At 68.3% G+C, this 18,487-nt stretch overlaps 2 protein-coding genes across 2 annotated transcripts; one reads left to right on the top strand and one right to left on the bottom strand.

Annotated features, from left to right (window-relative positions):
• The first annotated feature begins 476 nt into the window (after window positions 1–476).
• CA14 (carbonic anhydrase 14) lies at window positions 477–10,756 on the top strand. Its single transcript, XM_029055143.1, has 11 exons — window positions 477–906; window positions 2,423–2,443; window positions 3,136–3,315; window positions 4,358–4,500; window positions 6,329–6,424; window positions 7,157–7,223; window positions 7,808–7,965; window positions 9,704–9,833; window positions 10,012–10,029; window positions 10,178–10,262; window positions 10,591–10,756. Exons 1-11 carry the CDS (start codon window positions 849–851, stop codon window positions 10,652–10,654), a joined length of 1,020 nt encoding a protein of 339 aa, XP_028910976.1. The 5' UTR covers window positions 477–848; the 3' UTR covers window positions 10,655–10,756.
• A 1,079-nt stretch (window positions 10,757–11,835) lies between these two features.
• Window positions 11,836–17,714, bottom strand: APH1A (aph-1 homolog A, gamma-secretase subunit). Its single transcript, XM_029055158.2, has 7 exons — window positions 17,569–17,714; window positions 15,333–15,503; window positions 15,096–15,169; window positions 14,533–14,655; window positions 13,596–13,723; window positions 12,749–12,872; window positions 11,836–12,421 (listed from the first exon to the last, which is right to left on the bottom strand). The coding sequence occupies exons 1-7, from the start codon at window positions 17,679–17,681 to the stop codon at window positions 12,357–12,359; spliced, it is 798 nt and encodes a 265-aa protein (XP_028910991.1). The 5' UTR covers window positions 17,682–17,714; the 3' UTR covers window positions 11,836–12,356.
• Between the last annotated feature and the right edge of the window lie 773 nt (window positions 17,715–18,487).

The raw sequence follows: 18,487 nt of genomic DNA, 5'->3' as shown, positions 1-18,487 counted from the left end.
GGGAGGGGAGGGGGGCGGCCGGGATGGGACGGGATGGGGTGGGGACCCCCGCCCCGTTCTCCCCTCGGCTCACCGGATGACCCTCCCCGCCCTCCCACCTGGGGGGGGGACCCCCCCCCGCCCCCCACCCCGTTGACACCTCCCACTTCCCCGCCCGGCCCAGGACCGGCCCCTGGCAGTGGGACTAGGCCCGGGGTGGGGGGACGGGGAGGGGGACCCCGCTTTCCTGGGCCCGGGGGATTGGGGGGGGGGGGGTCGAGGTGAGGAAATCTCCGGGCGGCCCCCGTTCCCCAGCCGAGATTCCCGGGAAGCCGACGACCGGCCCCAGTGGCCCGTTGTGCATGCCGAATGGGCTATTTAAGGAGTTGGGAGGCGCGGCCCGGCCGAGCCCCCTCCTCCCTCTCCCCCTCCTCCTCCCTCTGTCCCCGACCCCCCCCCTCCCCCGACCCCCCCCCCCCCGGACAGAGCCACCTTAAAACCCGGAGTCGCACGAGGTCTTGGCCTGCAAGTGAAGTGAGAAGAGGGAGAGAGACACACACACAGCCAGAGACAGAGAGAGAGAGAGAGAGATCTGTCCTGGGGGGCGAGGGCAGAGACGGTAGGAGAGACACAGGCAGACGGAGAGATTAGGAGTCCCGGACACAGACACTCACAGACACACACACACACACACACACACACACACACCCCAGAGAACGGTCCTGACCCCCGGTGGTCCCTGCAGCCCCTTTCTCTCCCGCTGTCACTCTCTCCCGCCCTTTCTCCCCAGCCCCTTCCCCGGGCTTGCGGCCCCTCCCCGGCCCGGGCCCTGACGACCACCCCCCAGCCCCCCGACCCCACCACGCACCATGTTTCTGCTCGTCGCCTCCCTGCTGCAGCTGGTCCAGATTGCAGCCGCGGCCCGGGGTGAGTGAGGGAGGGAGTTGGGGGGGGGTCTCCGTGGGTGGGGGGCCCAAGGGAGGGCTGAGCTTAGGGGGAGGGAGGCCTCCTCCCCCCTCCCTTACTCTGTGGGGTCCCCCCTCAAACACACGCTAGGCTGGAAGTCACAAGTCCACGGGACAACGGGCCCTGGATTTGGGGGGGGGGGGGGGGTCGTCTGAGCCAGGAAGAGGGGAGGGGAAATGAGTTTCGACTGGAACCTCGAGACGCCCCCCGACCCGTCACCCAACACAGCAGGCCCGGGGTCCCCTAAGACAAAAGTCACAACCCCAGGGGTGCCCCCTCGGAGGGTGGGAGCGGGGAGGGGTCCGCAGGGGAAAGGGGGGGTGTCTGTGCCGGGGAGGGACCCATGGGGGGGCGGGGGAGGGTCCTCTCCCCTCCACTTTCCCACGCTCTGCCGGGCGGGACGGGCTGGAGCCCACCGGGGCGGGGGGTCCCGGGGAGGGAAGGGGGAGACGGGGCGGGGGAGAGCGAGGGGCGGGGGGCGTCTGAGCGGAGCGGGGCCGTTGGCTGGGGAGGGGGCGTCGGACGCCCCGGACAGAGGCCCGGCTGGGCCCGAGGCCGGGACAAACCCCCCGCTTCTTTTTGGGTGGGGGGCGGGGAGGGGGTCCGGGGAGCCTCGAGGGCTGGAGGGGGGGCTGGGGGGGGCGACCCTCCCCCGCAGGGACCCCCCCCCCCGGTGGGGAGGGGGCGGGGAGAGAGGCGCCCCCAACTCCATCCCCGAGAGCAAGGACCGGCCGGCCATGGGGTGCGCGTGTGACTGCCTTTGGCCGCCTTCGCTGGGCCCGTGTACACGCACGTGTGCACACATACTCACGCTCTCCCTCCCTCCCTCATTCATTCAGTAGTATTTATGGAGCGCCTACTACGTGCAGAGCACTGGACTAAGCGCTTGAAATGCACTCACATCTACACTCTGCCCCGTTCAACCTGCCACCTCTTGCCCCGGTCCTCCCCGGGGGTGACGTGGGGGGGGTGGACACACAGAGAAGCCCCCTCCCCAGTCAGTGACCCCCCCCCCCCCTCCACCAGCTGGGGATTCAAACAGGGACGGGGGTCGTTTGCATCTCGTTTGCATCTCATTTACTTCCCTGCCGAGCGCACGGGAGGAGAAGCCGGCCCCGCCCCCCGCCCCGATTTCCCAGATTCCAGGGTGACCCCCCCCCTCTAATCCCCCCAGCTGGGTCGGCTCTCGGGGCAAAGTGCCGAGGGTGGGCCCCGCCCCCTCCCCAAATCCGTCCCATCCTGGAGGGCAGGTTAATTTTAGCCCCCCTGCCCAGCCCCCACCCGACCTTTTCCCACCAGGAGGTGGGATTTCCCGAAGCGGGGGTCAGGGGGTCGCAGAGGCGGGGGGACCGGAGGGAAAAGGGGAAGGGTCGCGGGAGGGGGGGGGAGGGAGGGTGTGGGCTGGAGCCCCCCCGACCCCGATCCACCAGCAGCCAGAGGGGAGACACCCTGAGCCCCCTTTTCCCTCTCCCTGCAGATTCCCACTGGACCTACGAAGGTGAGATCTGCCCCATCCCCGTCTCCCCCTCCTCCCCCCTCGGGAAGCCCCCGGGGCTTCCGACCCAGGAGGTCCCGGCCCCCCCCCCCATGTCCACCCCAAACCTCCCCGACCCCAGTGGGACCCCCCGACCCCCAGTTGGACCCCCCCCACCACCAATTCGGTGGTGGCGGCTCGGAGGGTGTGGGGAGGGGGAGCCGTTGGAGCCGGACTGGACTGGCCCCCTCCCTCTCCGGGCTCCCCCCTCCAGCCCCCAGACTCAGGACGTCTCCCCCGGTGAGGGGGGAGGCCAAGAGAGCCGGACTTTCTGACCCCCGGCTCCCCCCACGACCCCCACAGGCCCCCCGCCCCCGTCCGGTTCACTCATTCAATCTTCAGGGCGCGCTCGCCGGGCGCCGAGCGCTCCACCGAGAGCTTGGGGGTCGGGGGGAGGGGCTGGGGGACCCTCCCCCATCCCGCGTCCGAGGGGGTGGCGAGCTGGGGACGAGCAGGATGGGGGGAAGGGCCCGGGCTGGTGCCCTCTGACCTTAGGCCGCTGACCCGAGAGAGGCCGAGAGAACGCCCAGTGGGCCGCTGGAGGGGGAGAGGGGGCACGGGGGAGGGGGATCCGGGTTGGGGGGGGGGGGTCTTCCCTCCTCCGCCCCCTCCCCCCCCCGGCCCCGCGAACCCCGCCCCCGCCGCCCCCCACCCAGGCCCTCACGGGCAGGACCACTGGCCGGCAAGTTACCCCGACTGCGGGGGCGGTTCCCAGTCGCCCATCGACATCCGCACGGACGGCGTCGTGTTCGACCCGGCGCTGGCCCCCCTGCAGCCGGAGGGCTACGACCGGCCCGGCCCGGAGCCCCTGGTCCTCAAGAACAACGGCCACACCGGTACGACCCCGGCGGGCCCGCCGCGTGACCCCGGCCCGCTCGCTTCACTCCTCCGGGCCTCGTCCCCCTCCTCCGGCCCGTGTCGGACAGGGAGCCCCACGCGCGCCGTGGATCCGATGGGCTTCCCCGGCGCTCAGTACGGTGCCCGGCGCGGCCGACGCGTCTCGGGAGGGACACGGGGGAGCGCCGCGGCTCGGTGGATAGAGCCCGGGCCCGGGAGGCGGAGGGACCCGGGCTCCGATGCCGACTCCGCCCCACGTGCGCTGTGTGAGCTTGGGCGAGTCACTTCTCCGAGCCTCGGTCCCCTCATCTGTGAAACGGGGATTGAGACTGCGAGCCCCACGTGGGACAGGGACCGTGTCCAACCTGACTGGCTCGGATCTACTCCGGTGCCCGAGACGGCGTTGGCGCTTAGTAAATACTTAACAAATACCATCGTTATTAAATAGGTACCCCGGTACTCGGTACGGCGCCCGGGACATAATAATAAATACTCGTGTTGGTATTTTTTAAGCGCCCGCTCTGTGCCGAGCACCGTTCTAAGCGCCGGGGTCAATACGGGGCCATCGGGTCGTCCCGGGCGGGGCTCCCGGTCTTCATCCCCGTTTGACGGACGAGGTCACTGAGGCCCAGAGAGGTGAAGCGACCTGCCCCGGGTCACCCAGCTGTCAAGCGGCGGAGCCGGGATTAGAACCCACGACCTCTGACTCCCCGGGCTCTTTCCACCGAGCCCCGCTTGCTTCCCGAAGCACTTGAGAAATATTAACTATGCGCCCCGGTGCTCGGTACGGCGCCTGGAAAATGGGGGTCAGATTGGGCAGGGGAGGGGGCATCTTCAACGTCCTATCTCCCAGCCCTCCCCAGAGGCTGAAGGAGGGGTCCTTTCAGGATGCAGCCACTTCTGGGGTGGGGATGAACGATCGATCGGGAGGTCCGGGGGCGGGACCGTCGGCCGGGCCCCGTCCAGGGCGGGGAAGGGGCCCTGGGGGTGACCCCCCCGGGGCATCGACGCCTTTGTCCCCCTCTCCCGCGCGGCCCCCAGTCCAGCTGTCCCTGCCGTCCACCCTGCGCCTCGGTGGCCTCCCGGTGACCTACGCGGCCGCCCAGCTCCACCTGCACTGGGGCCAGCCCGGACAGCCCGGGGGCGCCGAGCACCGCATCGACGGCAGAGCCAGCGCCGCCGAGGTGGGTCCGGGGGACCCCCCCCCCCCCCGGGGGGAGGGGGGGCACCCCGGGAGGGAACCTCTCTCTGATGATGAAGGTGCTATTTGTTAGCGATAATAATCGTAATAATGATAGTATCTGGTAAGCACCGACTAGGTGCCGGGCGCTGTACTGAGCGCTGGGATGGATACAAGCAAATTGGATTGGACGCGGTCCCGGTCCCGCGTGGGGCTCACAGACTCCATCCCCCTTTTCCAGATGAAGTAACTGGGGCCCAGAGAAGTGAAGTGACCTACCCAAGGTCGCCCAGGAGACAAGTGCCAAGTAGAACCCTTGACCTTCTGATTCCCGGGCTCCATCACTCATTCATTCAATCGATCGTATTTATTAAGCGCTTACTGTGTGCAGACCACTGTACTAAGCGCTTGGGAACGTACGATACAACGATAGACAGTGACAATCCCTGCCGACAACGCGCTCTATCCGCTGCGCCGTGCGGTTAGGCGCTTCCTATGTGCCGAGCACTGTTCGAAGCCCTGGGGAAGATACAAGTCACTCAGTTTAGACACAGTCCCTGCCCTACCCGGGGCTCGCGGTCTTCATCCCCATTTTACAGATGAGGGAACTGAGGCACAGAGAAGCGAAGGGACTTAATAATAGTGGTGTTTGTTAAGCACTTACTGTGTGTCAGGCACTGTTCTAAGCGCTGGGGTAGACACAGGCTATTTAGCCTGCACCAATCCCTGTCCCACATAGGGCTCCCAATCGTAATTTTACAGATAATAATGATAATAATGGCATCTGTTAAGCGCTCACTATGTGCAAAGCACTGTTCTAAGCGCTGGGGAGGATACAAGGTGATCAGGTTGTCCCACGTGGGGCCTGCAGTCTCAATCCCCATCGTACAGATGAAGTCGCTGAGGCCCAGAGAAGTGAGAAGACTTGCCCAAGGTCACCCAGCAGACGAGTGGTGGAGGCGGGATTAGAACCCACGACCTCCGACTCCCAAGCCCGGGCTCTTGCCCGGCAAGTGACTCGCCCAAGATCCCCCGGCGGACGTGTGGCGGAGCTGGGACATCTAACCCGTTCGCTCGTTTCCGGCCCAGCACGTAGCACAGTGTTTGACACAGCGCGTAGCCGCGATGGGTGGATGAGTGACCGTAAACCCGTCGTGGGCAGAGAATGTCTCTTCCAACTCTGTTCTACGGTCCCGTCCCAAGCGCTTAGCCCAGTGCTCTGCGCGCCGTAAGCGCTCAACAGACGGCACCGATGGCTGGATGGTTGGACGGATGAACCGTAAGCTCGCGGTGGCCAGAGAACGTGCCCGCCACGGACGAGTGCGTAGAGTCCGGGCCTGGGAGTCAGAAGGTCACGGGTTCTAATCCGGGCTCCGCCGTGTGACCCCGGGCAGGTCACTTCGCTTCTCTGGGCCTCGGTTCCCTCGTCTGGAAAATGGGGATGAAGATGGGGAGCCCCCCCCCCCCCCCCCCCCCCCGGTGGGCCGCGGACTGGATCCAACCCAATTATCTTGTACCTGAGGCAGTGCTTTGAACAGTGGCGAGTAGTGAGCGCTTACCAAATACGATGATTATCGTTACGACCAACTCTGTTGTAGCGACCTCTCCCAAGCGCTCAGCCCAGTGCTCCGCACGCGTAAGCGTTCGGTAAACAGCACTGACGGTCGATCGACTTGGCTCGTCGTGGGCAGAGAACGCGTCTACCAACTCTGCTCTGTTGTCCTCTCCCGAGAGCGGAGTTGCCCCGCACGCAATAAGCGCTCAATAAATAGCCCTGACGGACGGACGGATGGCTTGATTGACGGCTGACGGGGACCCCGGTCTCCCGGCAGCTGCACGTGGTTCACTACGACTCGGACACCTACGGGAGCCTGCAGGAGGCCGCGCCCCAGCCCCTGGGCCTGGCGGTCCTCGGGGTCCTCATCGAGGTGAGACCCTCCCCGGCCTCCCCCCGCGACCCCTCCGGCGTCATCATCATCATCAAGTGCCGTCGCGTCGTCGCTTAGCGACTCCACGGATCGACTTTGTCCGGAACGTCCTGTCCTCGGCCAGAACCCGCACCCTTTCTAACGGTCCTTCCCCTCTCCTCGCCACGGTCTCTACCCATCTAGCCGCCCGTCTGCCTCCCCCGCGTCTTCCCTGGACTTCTCCTACCCTTAGTGTCTTCCGACGACGTGTCCAAAATCCGCTAATCTGAGTCGAGTCATCTGGCCTTCCAAAGACCGCTTTGGATTCATTTGCTCCTAAATCCATTTATTCGCTTTTCGGGCAGTCCACGATATTCGCCGAAGCCTCCGCCGCGTTTCAAAAGAATCGAGGTTCTCTCCAGCCTGCGTTTTTTTCACCGTGCAGCTCTCGGACCCACGCGACGTCACCGGAGACACCGCGGAGTTGGCGATTCGTATCTTGGGGGCGATCGTTACATTTCCAGGCTCTTCCTAGCGAGTCTCCTTAACATTCGTCCTCGGCGTAGGTCTCGGCCACCCGTTCCTTTATCGCCGCTTACCGATCGGCGGTCAGTCCGTATGGACGATCGATGGATCCGGCCAGCGCGGCCGAGGAGGGGCAACCGATTCCTGCCGGGTCCCCCGGGCCCAGCCCCGGACTCTCTCCCCACCCTGACTTTTTCATGATTTCCCTCCCCGTCCCCTCTCCCTCAGGTGGGGGACGGTGACAACGAGGCCTACGAGCACATCCTGAGCCACCTGCAGGAAATCCGGCGGAGAGGTGAGGCCCGTCTTCCCCTCCGCTCCTCCGGTCCCGGGCGGCTGCGGCGAGAGGGGAGCGGTGTAGACGGATGGATAGAGCCCCGCCCTGGAAGTCAGAACGCTAATCGTGACGGAACTCGTCAAGCGCTCACTGTGCGCCGGGCACTGCGGGTCGGATGCAAGTCAGTCGCGTCGGGCGCAGTCCCCGTCCCACGTGGGGCTCCCATTCTCAATCCCCGTTTTCCAGACCGAGGCCCAGAGAAGCCAAGTGACCTGCCCGAGGTCGCGGAGCAGACACGTGGCGGAGCCGGGGTCAGAACCCACGACCTCCTGACTCCCGGGCCCGGGCTCTACCCGCAGTTTTATTACGATTGAGTGGCTTCACTTCCCTGGCCCTCAGTTCCCTCATCTGCAAAATGGGGATGAAGCCCGGGAGCCCCACGTGGGACAGGGTCCAACCCCATTAACTCGGATCTACCCCAGCGCTTAGTGTGGTGTCCGGCCCATAGCAAGGGCCTAACGGATATCACTGAAAAGAGGGAGGGCGGTTAGATCTGGGGGAGATCTAACTCCCCCGTCCGCCCCCGGCTCTCACCCCCGCAGGGGAGGAGACGGAGGTGGAGCCTTTCGACGTGTCGGGGCTCCTTCCGCCGGACCTGGGGGCGTATTACCGCTACAACGGCTCGCTCACCACGCCCCCCTGCTACCAGAGCGTCCTCTGGACCTTGACCCGTCACCCCGTCCAGCTGTCCCCCGGCCAGGTAGGGTCCGCGGCCTCACCCGTCCCCCCGACCCGCTCCCCTCACCCCGATCCCCGCCTCCGTCCCTCTCTAGACCGGGCACGAATGCGTCCGGCGGTGATAACGACGGTGTCTGCTGAGTACCGAGCACTGTTCTAAGCGCCGGGGCGGAGCCGAGGGGATCGGTCCCCGTCGCCCGCGGGGCTCGCGGCCTTCATCCCCGTCTTCCAGAGGAGGGAACCGAAGCACAGGGGAGCAGAGCGACTCCCCCGAGGTCACCGAGCAGACGAGTGGCGGAGCCGGGGTCAGAACCCGTGACCTCATGACTCTCAGGCCCGGGCTCTACCCACCGCGCCACGCTGCAGCACTTAGTACAGCGTCCCGCACGCAACCAGCGCTCGATAAATCCCGCCGACCGGGAGCTCTGTGACACGCCTACTATCGGAGGGTGTTTATTGAGCGTCTGCCGCGTGCAGGGCACCGTCCTAAGCGCTAGGAATGGACAGTTCGCCTGCCGGTCCCGCTGTCCGTTAGTCAGTGGTATTTACTGAGCGCCCGCTGTGGGGCGGAGCACTGTACTCGGCGTTTGGGAGAGAGCACTACGAGACCCATTCGCCGCCCACATCGAGCTTAGCGTCTAGCGGGGCAGTTCACAGTCATCTCTCTCCGGCCGCGAAACGGGGCGGCCCGGCGTGGTGCCGTCGAGCCGGGGCCTGGGACTCAGGAGGTCACGGGTTCTAATCCCGGCTCCGCTGCTAGGCGGCCCCGGGCCGGTCACCTGGCTCCTCTGAGCTTCGGTTCCCTCGCCTGGAAAATGGGGGTGAGGGCCGCGAGCCCCCTGCGGGACAGGGACTGGGTCCGATCCCATTTCTTTGCATCTACCCCGGCGCTTAGCTCAGTCCTTGGCATCTAGTAAGCGCTTAACAGACACCACAGTAATTACCAGTGGATAGGGCAGGGGCCTGGGAGACGGAGGGCCCGTCGCGACGGACTCTCCCAAGCTCCGAGTGAAGGAAGCGGCGTGGCCCCGTGACTGTGAAATGGGGATGAAGACTGTGAGCCCCACGGGGGACAACCCGAGTCCCTTGTATCTCCCCCCAGCGCTTAGAACAGCGCTTAGCACAGAGTAAGCGCTTAACAAATACCATCATCATCATCGGAGCCCAGGCCTGGGAATCAAGAGGTCCTCATCCCGGCTCCGCCACTCGCCTGCCGAGCGACCTTGGGCAAGTCACTTCGCTTCCCTGGGCCTCAGTTCCCTCACCTGTCAAATGGGGATGAAGACTGGGAGCCCCGCGGGGGACAACCTGATTATCCCGTCTCTCCCGCAGCGCTCAGAACGGTGCTCGGCACATAGCAGGCGCTTAAAGACCAACATTATCATCTATCATTGTGCTAGCGTGGTATCGCGGTAGCCCCAGGTGGGACCGAGACCGTGTCCGACCTGGCTAGCTCGTCTCTTACCCAACGCTTAGTACGGTGCCCGGCACGTAGTAAGCGCTTAACAAATACCCTAAGAAAAAAAGTCACCTGGTTCTCCGGGCCTCGGTTCCCTCAACTGGAAAAAGGGGGCGGAGGCGGCGAGCTCCACCCGACCCGATCCGCTTCCGTCCGCCCCGGCGCCCGGTGGAGCGCCGGGCCCGTAGTGAGCGCTTGACAAATCCCACCGGGCGAGAAGAAATAGAGCGGCCCGCACGTGGCGAGCGGTCGGTCGACGTCAGGGCCGGACCGACTGAGCGAGCGCTGTGTCGGTGCCCAGCTGGAGCGGCTGCAGCTGGTGCTGTTCTCCACGGGGGACGAGGATCCCGGGCCCCCCCTGCCCCTGGTCCACAACTTCCGGGACCCGCAGCCCCTCAACTCCAGACGAGTCACCGCCTCCTTCCCCGACGGTGACCGCCGAGGCCTGGGGGTCGGGGAGGGCCGGGCCGGCGGGCGGGGGGGGGGGAGAGGCTGGGGGGAGGAGAGAGGGGGTGGGGGGGATGAGGGAGGAGCGGGATGGGTGGCGGATGGGGGGGTGGGAAGGGCTGGAGACCCCCCCACCCCCAACCTTGTCTCCTTCCCTTTCAGAGGGCTCCTACTCCATCGGTGAGTCCTGCTTCTCCCCCCACATCCTCCCCCTCCCCCCCGGGCCTACGTCCTCCGCCCCGTTCGGCCCTCCATCCCCGGGGTGACCGTCCGTCCGTCCGTCCGTCCCCATGGTAACCGTCCATCCATCCGTCCTCCCGTGCCGCAGGCAAGCGGGCGGCCCTGGGGCTGGGGGTCCTGGCCGGCGCCGGCGCCCTCGTCGTCGCCCTCCTCTTCGTCGTCGGGAAGATTCGGTCAGAGACCCCGCTCGACGCTCCCGCCCCCGCGCCCCCCCCCCAACGCTCCAGCCCCGCCACCTCCCTCCCCTCTCCCTTCCTGCCCGCGGCCCCGCTCTAATCATCATTATTAATAATAGCCGTATTCACTGAGCGCTTTCTACGTGCAAAGCACTGAACTGAGCGCTCGGGAGAGTCCAAGAGAACATCGGACCCATTCCCCGCCCACAAGGAGCTCCCAGCCTCTGCTCCCGTACTTCGCCCCCCCATCCCGGTCAGCCCCGTCCCCCGCCCCTCCCCCTGCTCCTCTTCCAGCCGTTGACGCCCCCGCCCCCACCCTACACAGGAGGAAGCGGAGGGAAGACCCCAAGAGCGTCGTGTTCACCTCCTCCAGGAGGACCAACGCTTAGCTGTAGAAGCAGCCCCTCGCGCAGGGGGCAGCCCGGGGGGGGGGGGGGAGCGGAGGGAGGAGCGGCCCCGGCCGGGTCAGCGGCAGAGGCGCCGAGGTGGGGCGGGGGGCGGGGGGGGGCCCTCGGCCGGGTGGGCTGGGCAGAGATAAGGGCGGAAGGGTGGGGAGGGGGCAGGAGGTCCCTCGGGCTGTGGCGTCGTCCCCCCCCAAACCGTCTCCCTCCCCGAGGAACTGGAAATAAAATCGCCTCTGCCCCCACCCCCTGCTTTCTTCGTTAAGGCCTTCTTGGAGGGTCGGGGGTGGGTTTTTCCGGTGGTATCTGTTAAGCGCCTACTCTGTCCCAGGCACCGTCGTGAGCGCCGGGACGGATCCGAGCCGATCGGGTCGGACGCCGTCCCCCACGGGGCTCACGGTCTTCATCCCCATTTTCCGGATGAGGAACGGGGGCCCGGGGGAGGGAAGCGACCCGCCCGAGGTCACGCGGCAGACGGGCGGCGGGGCCGGGATCAGAACCCAGGTCCTTCCGCCTCCCGGGCCCGGATCCGCCGCTGTTCGGAGGCCCCTCCCGCTCGGGAGAGGGCTCGGCTCACTCGGGGAAGGAGTGAGAGTCGTTCGCCCCCGATACCGCCCCCCCCCCACGCCCCACGGTGAGTGACAAGCGGGGTGACCCCTGAGGGACCCCAGCCCCAAGGCCAAAACTGGTTTCGCCTTACTTTTCCTCTGGACCGTAAGCTCCCGGCGAGCAGGGGGAACGTCCGTCATACCGTCCTCTCCCAAGGGCTTAGCGCGGCGCCCTGTACGCGGTAAGCGCTCAATAAATAGGACGGACCGGCCGACCGCCCTCGCCCCCCCAGAAACGGGCCCACAGGCGGCGTAGAAAAACCGGTTTATTCGTCCCTTATCACAATCACCTCGGTTAAAAGGGGGAGGACCACCCGCCCTCCGAAGAAGAAGGCAAAAAAAAAATCAGTTTCTAGAAAAGCGGCGTGCCCCGCCGCGCCCCTCCCCTGCGCCATCTCCCACCCCGGCGGCCCGGGGGCGAGTAGAAACCGTCGCGCCGTCGCCCCGCCCCGGTCCCCGGGTCCGGCTCCCCGCCGGGCCCGGTCCGAGGGAGCCGCGCGGGAGCGGGGGGGGGGGTCCGGAGGGAGGGGCTCCCGGGGGGGGGGGGTCCCCTCTATCTCCCCCCTCCCCACCCTGGGGGCCGAGGGCGGGTGGGAGGGTGAAAACGGAGGCCATTAGGATCCAGACGCCTCGGCTCCTGCCCGGGCCTAACCGTCCCTCGCCTCAGTTGCCCCAGGATCTCGCGGGGGGAGGAGGAGGGGCAGAGAGGGGTCGACCGGGGGCGGGGGGGTGGAAGGAGGAAGAGACCGAGGGGTCGGTGACCCGCTCCCCCTCTTAAAAACAGACCCATCCGGGGCCACGGGCCCGAGAGAGCGAGGCGGGCTCCAGCCAGACTGGTCGGCGTGGGCCTGGGGGGAGGGGGCTTCCGTCCCACCCTCCCGCTGCCCAAACCCCCGCGTCCCCTCTGCCCCTCTACCCCCTCCCCGCCGGCTCAGAGTCCCATCTCCACGGCAACCGTCGAGTCTCCCCCCCCCCCACACACACACTTCCCCCGCCGCCCCGGGTCACCCAGGGATCCGGTGACCGGGGGGAAGGGGCCTCCCCAGCCCCTCTCCCCCCGCCCGTCCCTCCCTCCCGCCCGCTCAGTCCTCGGTGGGGAAGCGAAGGGCCGAGTACATCATCACGCCGCTGTCCTCCGCCCGCCCGCCTGCAGGGGGGAAGGGCCGTCAGACGGGGGGGGGGCGGGGCGGGGGCCCGGAGGGGGTCCGGCCCGCCGAGCGGAAGGGGGCGCGGGGAGACGCGACGGAGGTCCCCGTCCCCGGGCCGACCGGCTGACCCCCACCGAGCGGCCGGCCTAGAGGGCAGAGGTCGAGCGGCCGGCGGGCGGGGTGGGGGGGGGGACGGGCACGGCCAGGCGCGCGCACACACGCACACGGACACGTAGACGCCCCGGCGGACGGAGGGGGGGCCGGGGGCGGGATGGGGCCGGGGGGGAGGGAGGGCGGCTCGGGCGCGCCGACTGGTCAGTCCTTACACGAGAAGCTGCGTCGGACGCCGCCGAGGGAGCCGCCGGCCGTGACGAAGGCCCACAGCCCCATGGCCACGGTCACCGCGTAGACGGGCAGCAGGCTGGCCTCGTACCGGGGGTTCAGGAACGTCTGCGGGCGGCGGCGGGGGGAGAGCGAGTCGCAGATGTCGGGGGGGGGGGGAGGAGGGTCCCGTCCCGCGCGCTTCGGGGAGACGCCGCGTCGCCCGGGTCACGGGAGAAGGGCCCCGCTACACGTAGGGGGGCGGGGAGGGGAGGCCGGGTCGCACGAGTGGCGGGAGAAGGGTCCCGTTACGCACGCGGGCGGGGGTGACCGGGTCACACGAGCGGGAGGAGGGTCACGCTACACGTACCGGGGGCGTGGGGGGGCGGAGACCGCGTCATACGAGAGGAGGGAGAAGGGTCACGCTACACACGTGGGGAAGAGACCACGTCGTACCCACCAGGAGATGGGGAGACATCGCGTCACACAAGGGACGGGGAGGGAGAGGGTGAGGAGGATCCCGCCGCACACGTGCCGGAGGAAACCGGGGGGAGAGACCGGCTCACGCGGGGTGGGAGGAGACCCCCCGCTAGACACGAGGTGGGGGAGAGACCGCTTTACGCGCGAGGGGGGGGGAGAGACCGCGTTAGACACCCGGGGCGGGAGAACACGCTCCCCTCGTGTGTCAGGGGAGGACCGATTTAGGCACGAGGCCGGGGAGAGACCCCTCTTCCCACGTGGGGCGGCGGGACGAAGCACTCCACCGCGGGACACGACGGCAGACCCGCGACGGGAGGGCGGGGACCCCCGGCCTCCCCGCGGACCCTCCCCCGCCCCGACCCCGCCGCTCACCAGGCCCGAGGTCAGCAGGTGACTGGTCACCACCAGCCCGAGGGCCCAGTATCTGTGTCGCTCGCAGGCGTCGAAGAACACGACGCCCCAGAAGGTGTGCAGCAGGACCAGGGCCGTGGTCAGGAACGCTGGCGGGCGGGTGGACGCTCAGCCCAAACCGGGACAACCCGGTGTCCCCCCCCCGGCCCGCCGCCCCCAACCTCCCGCGCCCCACGGAGGGGCGAGGGTCCGATCCGACCGGCCGCCCCGCGGCCTCACGTCCGGCCCGGAGGCGCCCCGACCCCGTCCCCTGAAACGGGGGGCCGCAGAAACGACGCCGGGGGCCGGCCCCAATCCGTCGACGGCACGACGCGCGCAGAGCACCGGACCGAGAGCCCGGGCAAGTCCGACGCGACGGAACCGGCCGAAACGTCCCCCGCCCCTGACGGGCGTCCGGTGCGGGGTGGGGCTCGGACCGGTGTGCGTGCACGCGCGCGCGCGCACTGTACACACAGACAGTCTCTCCCAAACGCGGCACCTCGAGACGGAGGCAGGAGGGGCTACCGGGGACCAGGCTCGGGCCGACGTCCCAAAAGCGAGGCGGACGCTAACCATCCGCCGGGCCGCGGCGGCCGCTCTCCCGGTCGCCGCTCTGGACCGTCGGCTGGCTGCGGGAGGGGATTCATCCCCTCCCGAGCGCTCAGCGCGGCGCTCCGCACACGGTGAGCGCTCGACGGATCCGACCGGCCGACCCGGCAGCACGGCCCCTAGAAGCGGGGAGGACGGCGGACCGACCGTAGACTGCGAGGTCGCCGTGGGCGGGGAAAGTCCTCCCCCGGGCGCTTAGCCCGGCGCCCCGCGGAGAGCGAGCGCTCGCCCGGCCGACGGCCGGAGGGACTGGGTCCAGCCCCCGGGGGGTGGCCGGGCGGGGGGGGCCGACGCGGAGGAAGGGACTTACCGGACGTGAGGAAGTAGTGGGGGGAATCCCCGTGGATCCCGACTATGCCGGGCCCCAGAGCGTCCGCCAGGATGTTGATGACGGAGAAGACGCCGCTGATGATGCCGAAGGACAATCCGGACACTGGCGGGGGGGGGACGGGGAGGGGCCCGGGGGGAGGGTGTGAGGTCCGGGGAGGGAGACGGGACGGGAACGGGGCGGGCGGGCCCCCCGCCCCTTCCCTGGCCCACCCGACTCCGACTGGGAGACGTGACCCGGCTCCTCCCCGCCGTCGGCCCCCTCCTCCGAGAAGCCTTCCCCGACCAAGCCCCCCTCGCCTCCTCTCCCACTCCCTTCCGCGTCGCCGCGACCCGCTCCCTCTCTTCATCCCCCGGCCCCCCCCCCCCGGACCACCCCGCTCATGTCCATCCCCGTCGTCCCTTTATTTCTCTTCGCGTCCGTCTCCCCCCGCGGACGGCGAGAGCTCGCCGTGGGCCGGGAGCGTGTCCGCCGATCGTTGCGCCGCCCTCTCCCGAGCGCTCGGTCCAGTGCTCCGCGCTCAATAAACGCGACCGGGTACTCACCGTAGGCCATCTGCCGGATCGATATGGGGGACCGCCCGTCCTCGCTCAACGACGCTAACCCCTCGTCCGCTTTCCTACGGGCGGGCGGGGGTCAGGGGGGCGCGGGGCAGGGGAGGGGGCTCCGCGGGGGTCCGATCCCGGCCGGAGGGAGCCCCCCGCCTCCCGTCCCTCCCCCCACCCCGCCGCTTCCCGGCGCCCCCGCGGCCTCCCCCCGCCCCCGCCCGGCCCCTCCCCTACTTGAGCAGCTTGTAATAGGCGAAGCGGAAGGCTTCCTGGAGGAGGACGGCCACGGCCGCCCCGAAGAGCAGGAGTCCGGTCTGGAGCCGGGCGTCGCTCCGGTCGCTCCACTGGACCGACAGGAACCAGACCACGGAGGCCAGGAGCAGGGAGACCAGCCAGAAAAAGGCCCTGGATGGGGACGGAGGAAACCGAAGGAAACGGGAGAATTGGGATGCAGCAGGAGGGAGCGGGGTCAGACCGGGCCGGGGGGGGGGGGGGGGGGGAGCCTCCCCAGCGGCGCTCGGGACAGCGGTGGCACACGGTAAACGCTTAACAAACACCACCGTCGCCGGTCGGGGTTTCTTCTGTCAGCCCGCGGCGGGCGGGGAACGGGTCCGCCGACTGAGCGACATCGGATTCTCCCGGGCGTTCAGTCCGGTGCCCTGCACGCGGTAGGCGCTCGACAGATACGATCGACCGACGGACCGGTCCCCGTCCGGGGGAGCGACGTGGGGGAGGAGAAAAGAGAGAAGCGGCGCGGCTCGGTGGCGGGAGCCCGGGCTTGGCAGCCAGAGGAGCTGGGTTCTAATCCCGCCCCCGCCACTCGACCGCCGCGGACGTCGGGGCGGGTCACTTCACCTCGCCGGGCCTCGGTGCCCTCGTCTGGAAAATGGGGATGGAGATGTGAGCCCCAAGTGGGGCCACCCGATCACCTGGCATCTACTCCAGGTAGACGGACCGGACCGGTCCCCGTCTGGGGGAGCGACGCGGGGAAGGAGAAGAGAGAGAAGCGGCGCGGCTCGGTGGAAAGAGCCTGGGCTTGGGAGTCAGAGGTCATGGGTTCGACTCCCGGCCCTGCCACTCGGCGGCTGTGTGACTGTGGGCGAGTCGCTTCACTTCTCTGGGCCTCGGTTCCCTCCTCTGGGAAACGGGGATCAACCGGGAGCCTCACGCGGGACGACCCGATGACCCTGGATCTCCCCCGGCGCTTAGGACGGTGCTCTGCACATAGGGAGCGCTTAACAGATACCAACATTATTAGTACTCCAGCGCTCGGCACATAGTAGGCGCTTCACAGATGCCATCGTCATCATTATTATCATCAAATAACTCGCGGTGGGGAGCCAAGCGGAGGAGGCCGGATTGGCTCGGCCCAACCGCCGTCCCGCTTTATTGGCAGGCGGGGCCCGGGGGAGGCAGGAAATCCTGGGTCTCTTCCTGGGGCGTCACCCTCCCCTCCGCCCCACGGTCAGCGGGCCTCGACTGGGGGTCAGAGGCCGCCTGCTCTTCCGGGGAGCGGGGGACCGGCCTCTCCCGGGCGTCTGACACAGCGCCTCGCACCCGGCGACCCCTCGGCGAACGCGACTGATCGATTCCTCCCCCGAGCGCCTACTACGGTGCACGGGACGCAATAAGCGCCCGGGGAATACGACCAAATACTCTCTCGAGCGCTTAGTGCCGGGTTCTGCACCCGCCAAGCGCTCGGTGAACACGATGGATCACCCTCCCGAGCGCTCGGTACAGTGCTTTACGCTCAATAAGCGCCCGGTGAAGAGGATCGGTCTCCCGAGCGCTCGGTTCAGTGCTTCACGCCCAGTGAGCGCTCGGTGAAGAGGATCGATTGCTCTCCCAACCGTTTAGTCCAGTGCTCCGCGCCCAAGAAGGGAACACGATCCATGACTCTCCCAAGCGCTTGGTCCGGGGTTGCGCACCCAGGAAGCGCTCGGCGAATAGGATCGGTGACTCTCCCAAGCGCTCAGTCCGGCGCTTTACCCTCGCTAAGGGAATAGAGGAGCAACGTGGCTCAGCGGAAAGAGCCCGGGCTTTGGAGTCAGAGGTCATGAGTTCGAATCCCAGCACTGCCACTTGCCAGCTGGGTGACGGTGGGTGGGTCACTTCACTTCTCTGTGCCTCAGTGACCTCGGCTGTAAAATGGGGATTAAGGTTGTGAGCCCCACTTGGTACAACCTGATTCCCCTGCGTCTCCCCCAGCGCTTAGTACAGTGCTCTGCACATAGTAAGCGCTTAACCAATACCAACGTTAGTATCATGACTCTCCCGAGCGCTTAGCACAGTGCTCTGCACCCAAGAAGATCGATGACTCTCCCAAGCGCTTAGTCCGGGGTTCTGCACCCAAGAAGCGCTCGGTGGATACGATCGATTAGCAGAGCGTGTCGCACAGGCCCCGGGCCCCCCGGGGGCCCCTCCCCCGCCCCTCCCCCGCCCCCCCACCCCGCCCCCGGCCCGCACTGACCCCGCCACCAGGATGATGACCCGCAGCGGGTCTCCGGCCACCGTCAGCAGGAAGAGGGCGAAGGCCGGGCCGAAAGCCACGAAGGCGCAGCCGAAAAACACGGCGGCCCCCATGGCGGGCAATCAGGGCGGGCGGCGGGGAGGCGGCGGCGGGAGGGCGGCGGGGAGGCGGCGGCGGGAGGGCGGCGGGGGCGCCCCCTTCCGGCCCCGGACTGTGGGGCTTCGGGCCGCGGCCGCCCCGATGGCAGCTCCCTCCGGCCCCGCCCCCCCGGCTACGGCGGCCGCGCTGGGACAGACGCCGGGCCCCGCCCCCTCCCGCCTCCGCAGCCAATGAGGAACGGGCGGAGGGGCGGGGCCCGGCGCGCGGCAGCCTGGGAGTCGTAGTTCCAGGCCGCGCGGCAGCCTGGGAGTCGTAGTTCTGCAGGCACTCACGCGCTCCCCCGCTACGGCGGCCGCGCTGGGACAGACGCCGGGCCCCGCCCCCTCCCGCCTCCGCAGCCAATGAGGAACGGGCGGAGGGGCGGGGCCCGGCGCGCGGCAGCCTGGGAGTCGTAGTTCCAGGCCGCGCGGCGGCCTGGGAGTCGTAGTTCTGCAGGCACTCACGCGCTCCCCGCCGCGCCTCGCTTACGGGGAGGGGCGCGGTCGTCGCCATCCTGTTGGCGTCTGTTAATAATAACGTTGGTAGTTGTTAAGCGCTGACTATGTGCAGAGCACCGTTCTAAGCGCTGGGGGAGACACAGGGGAATCAGGTTGTCCCACGTGGGGCTCACGGTCTTCATCCCCGTTTTCCAGATGAGGTCACGGAGGCCCAGAGAAGTGAAGTGACTCGCCCAAAGTCACCCAGCTGCCAAGTGGCAGAGCCGGGATTCGAACCCGTGATCTCTGACCCCAAAGCCCGGGCCCTTTCCACTGAGCCCCGC

The sequence above is a fragment of the Ornithorhynchus anatinus genome, chromosome X5, assembly GCF_004115215.2.
Source record: "Ornithorhynchus anatinus isolate Pmale09 chromosome X5, mOrnAna1.pri.v4, whole genome shotgun sequence".
Taxonomy (NCBI): domain Eukaryota; kingdom Metazoa; phylum Chordata; class Mammalia; order Monotremata; family Ornithorhynchidae; genus Ornithorhynchus; species Ornithorhynchus anatinus.
The sequence above is the reverse complement of the archived record's forward strand: the minus strand, read 5'-3'. Positions and strand labels throughout refer to the sequence as shown.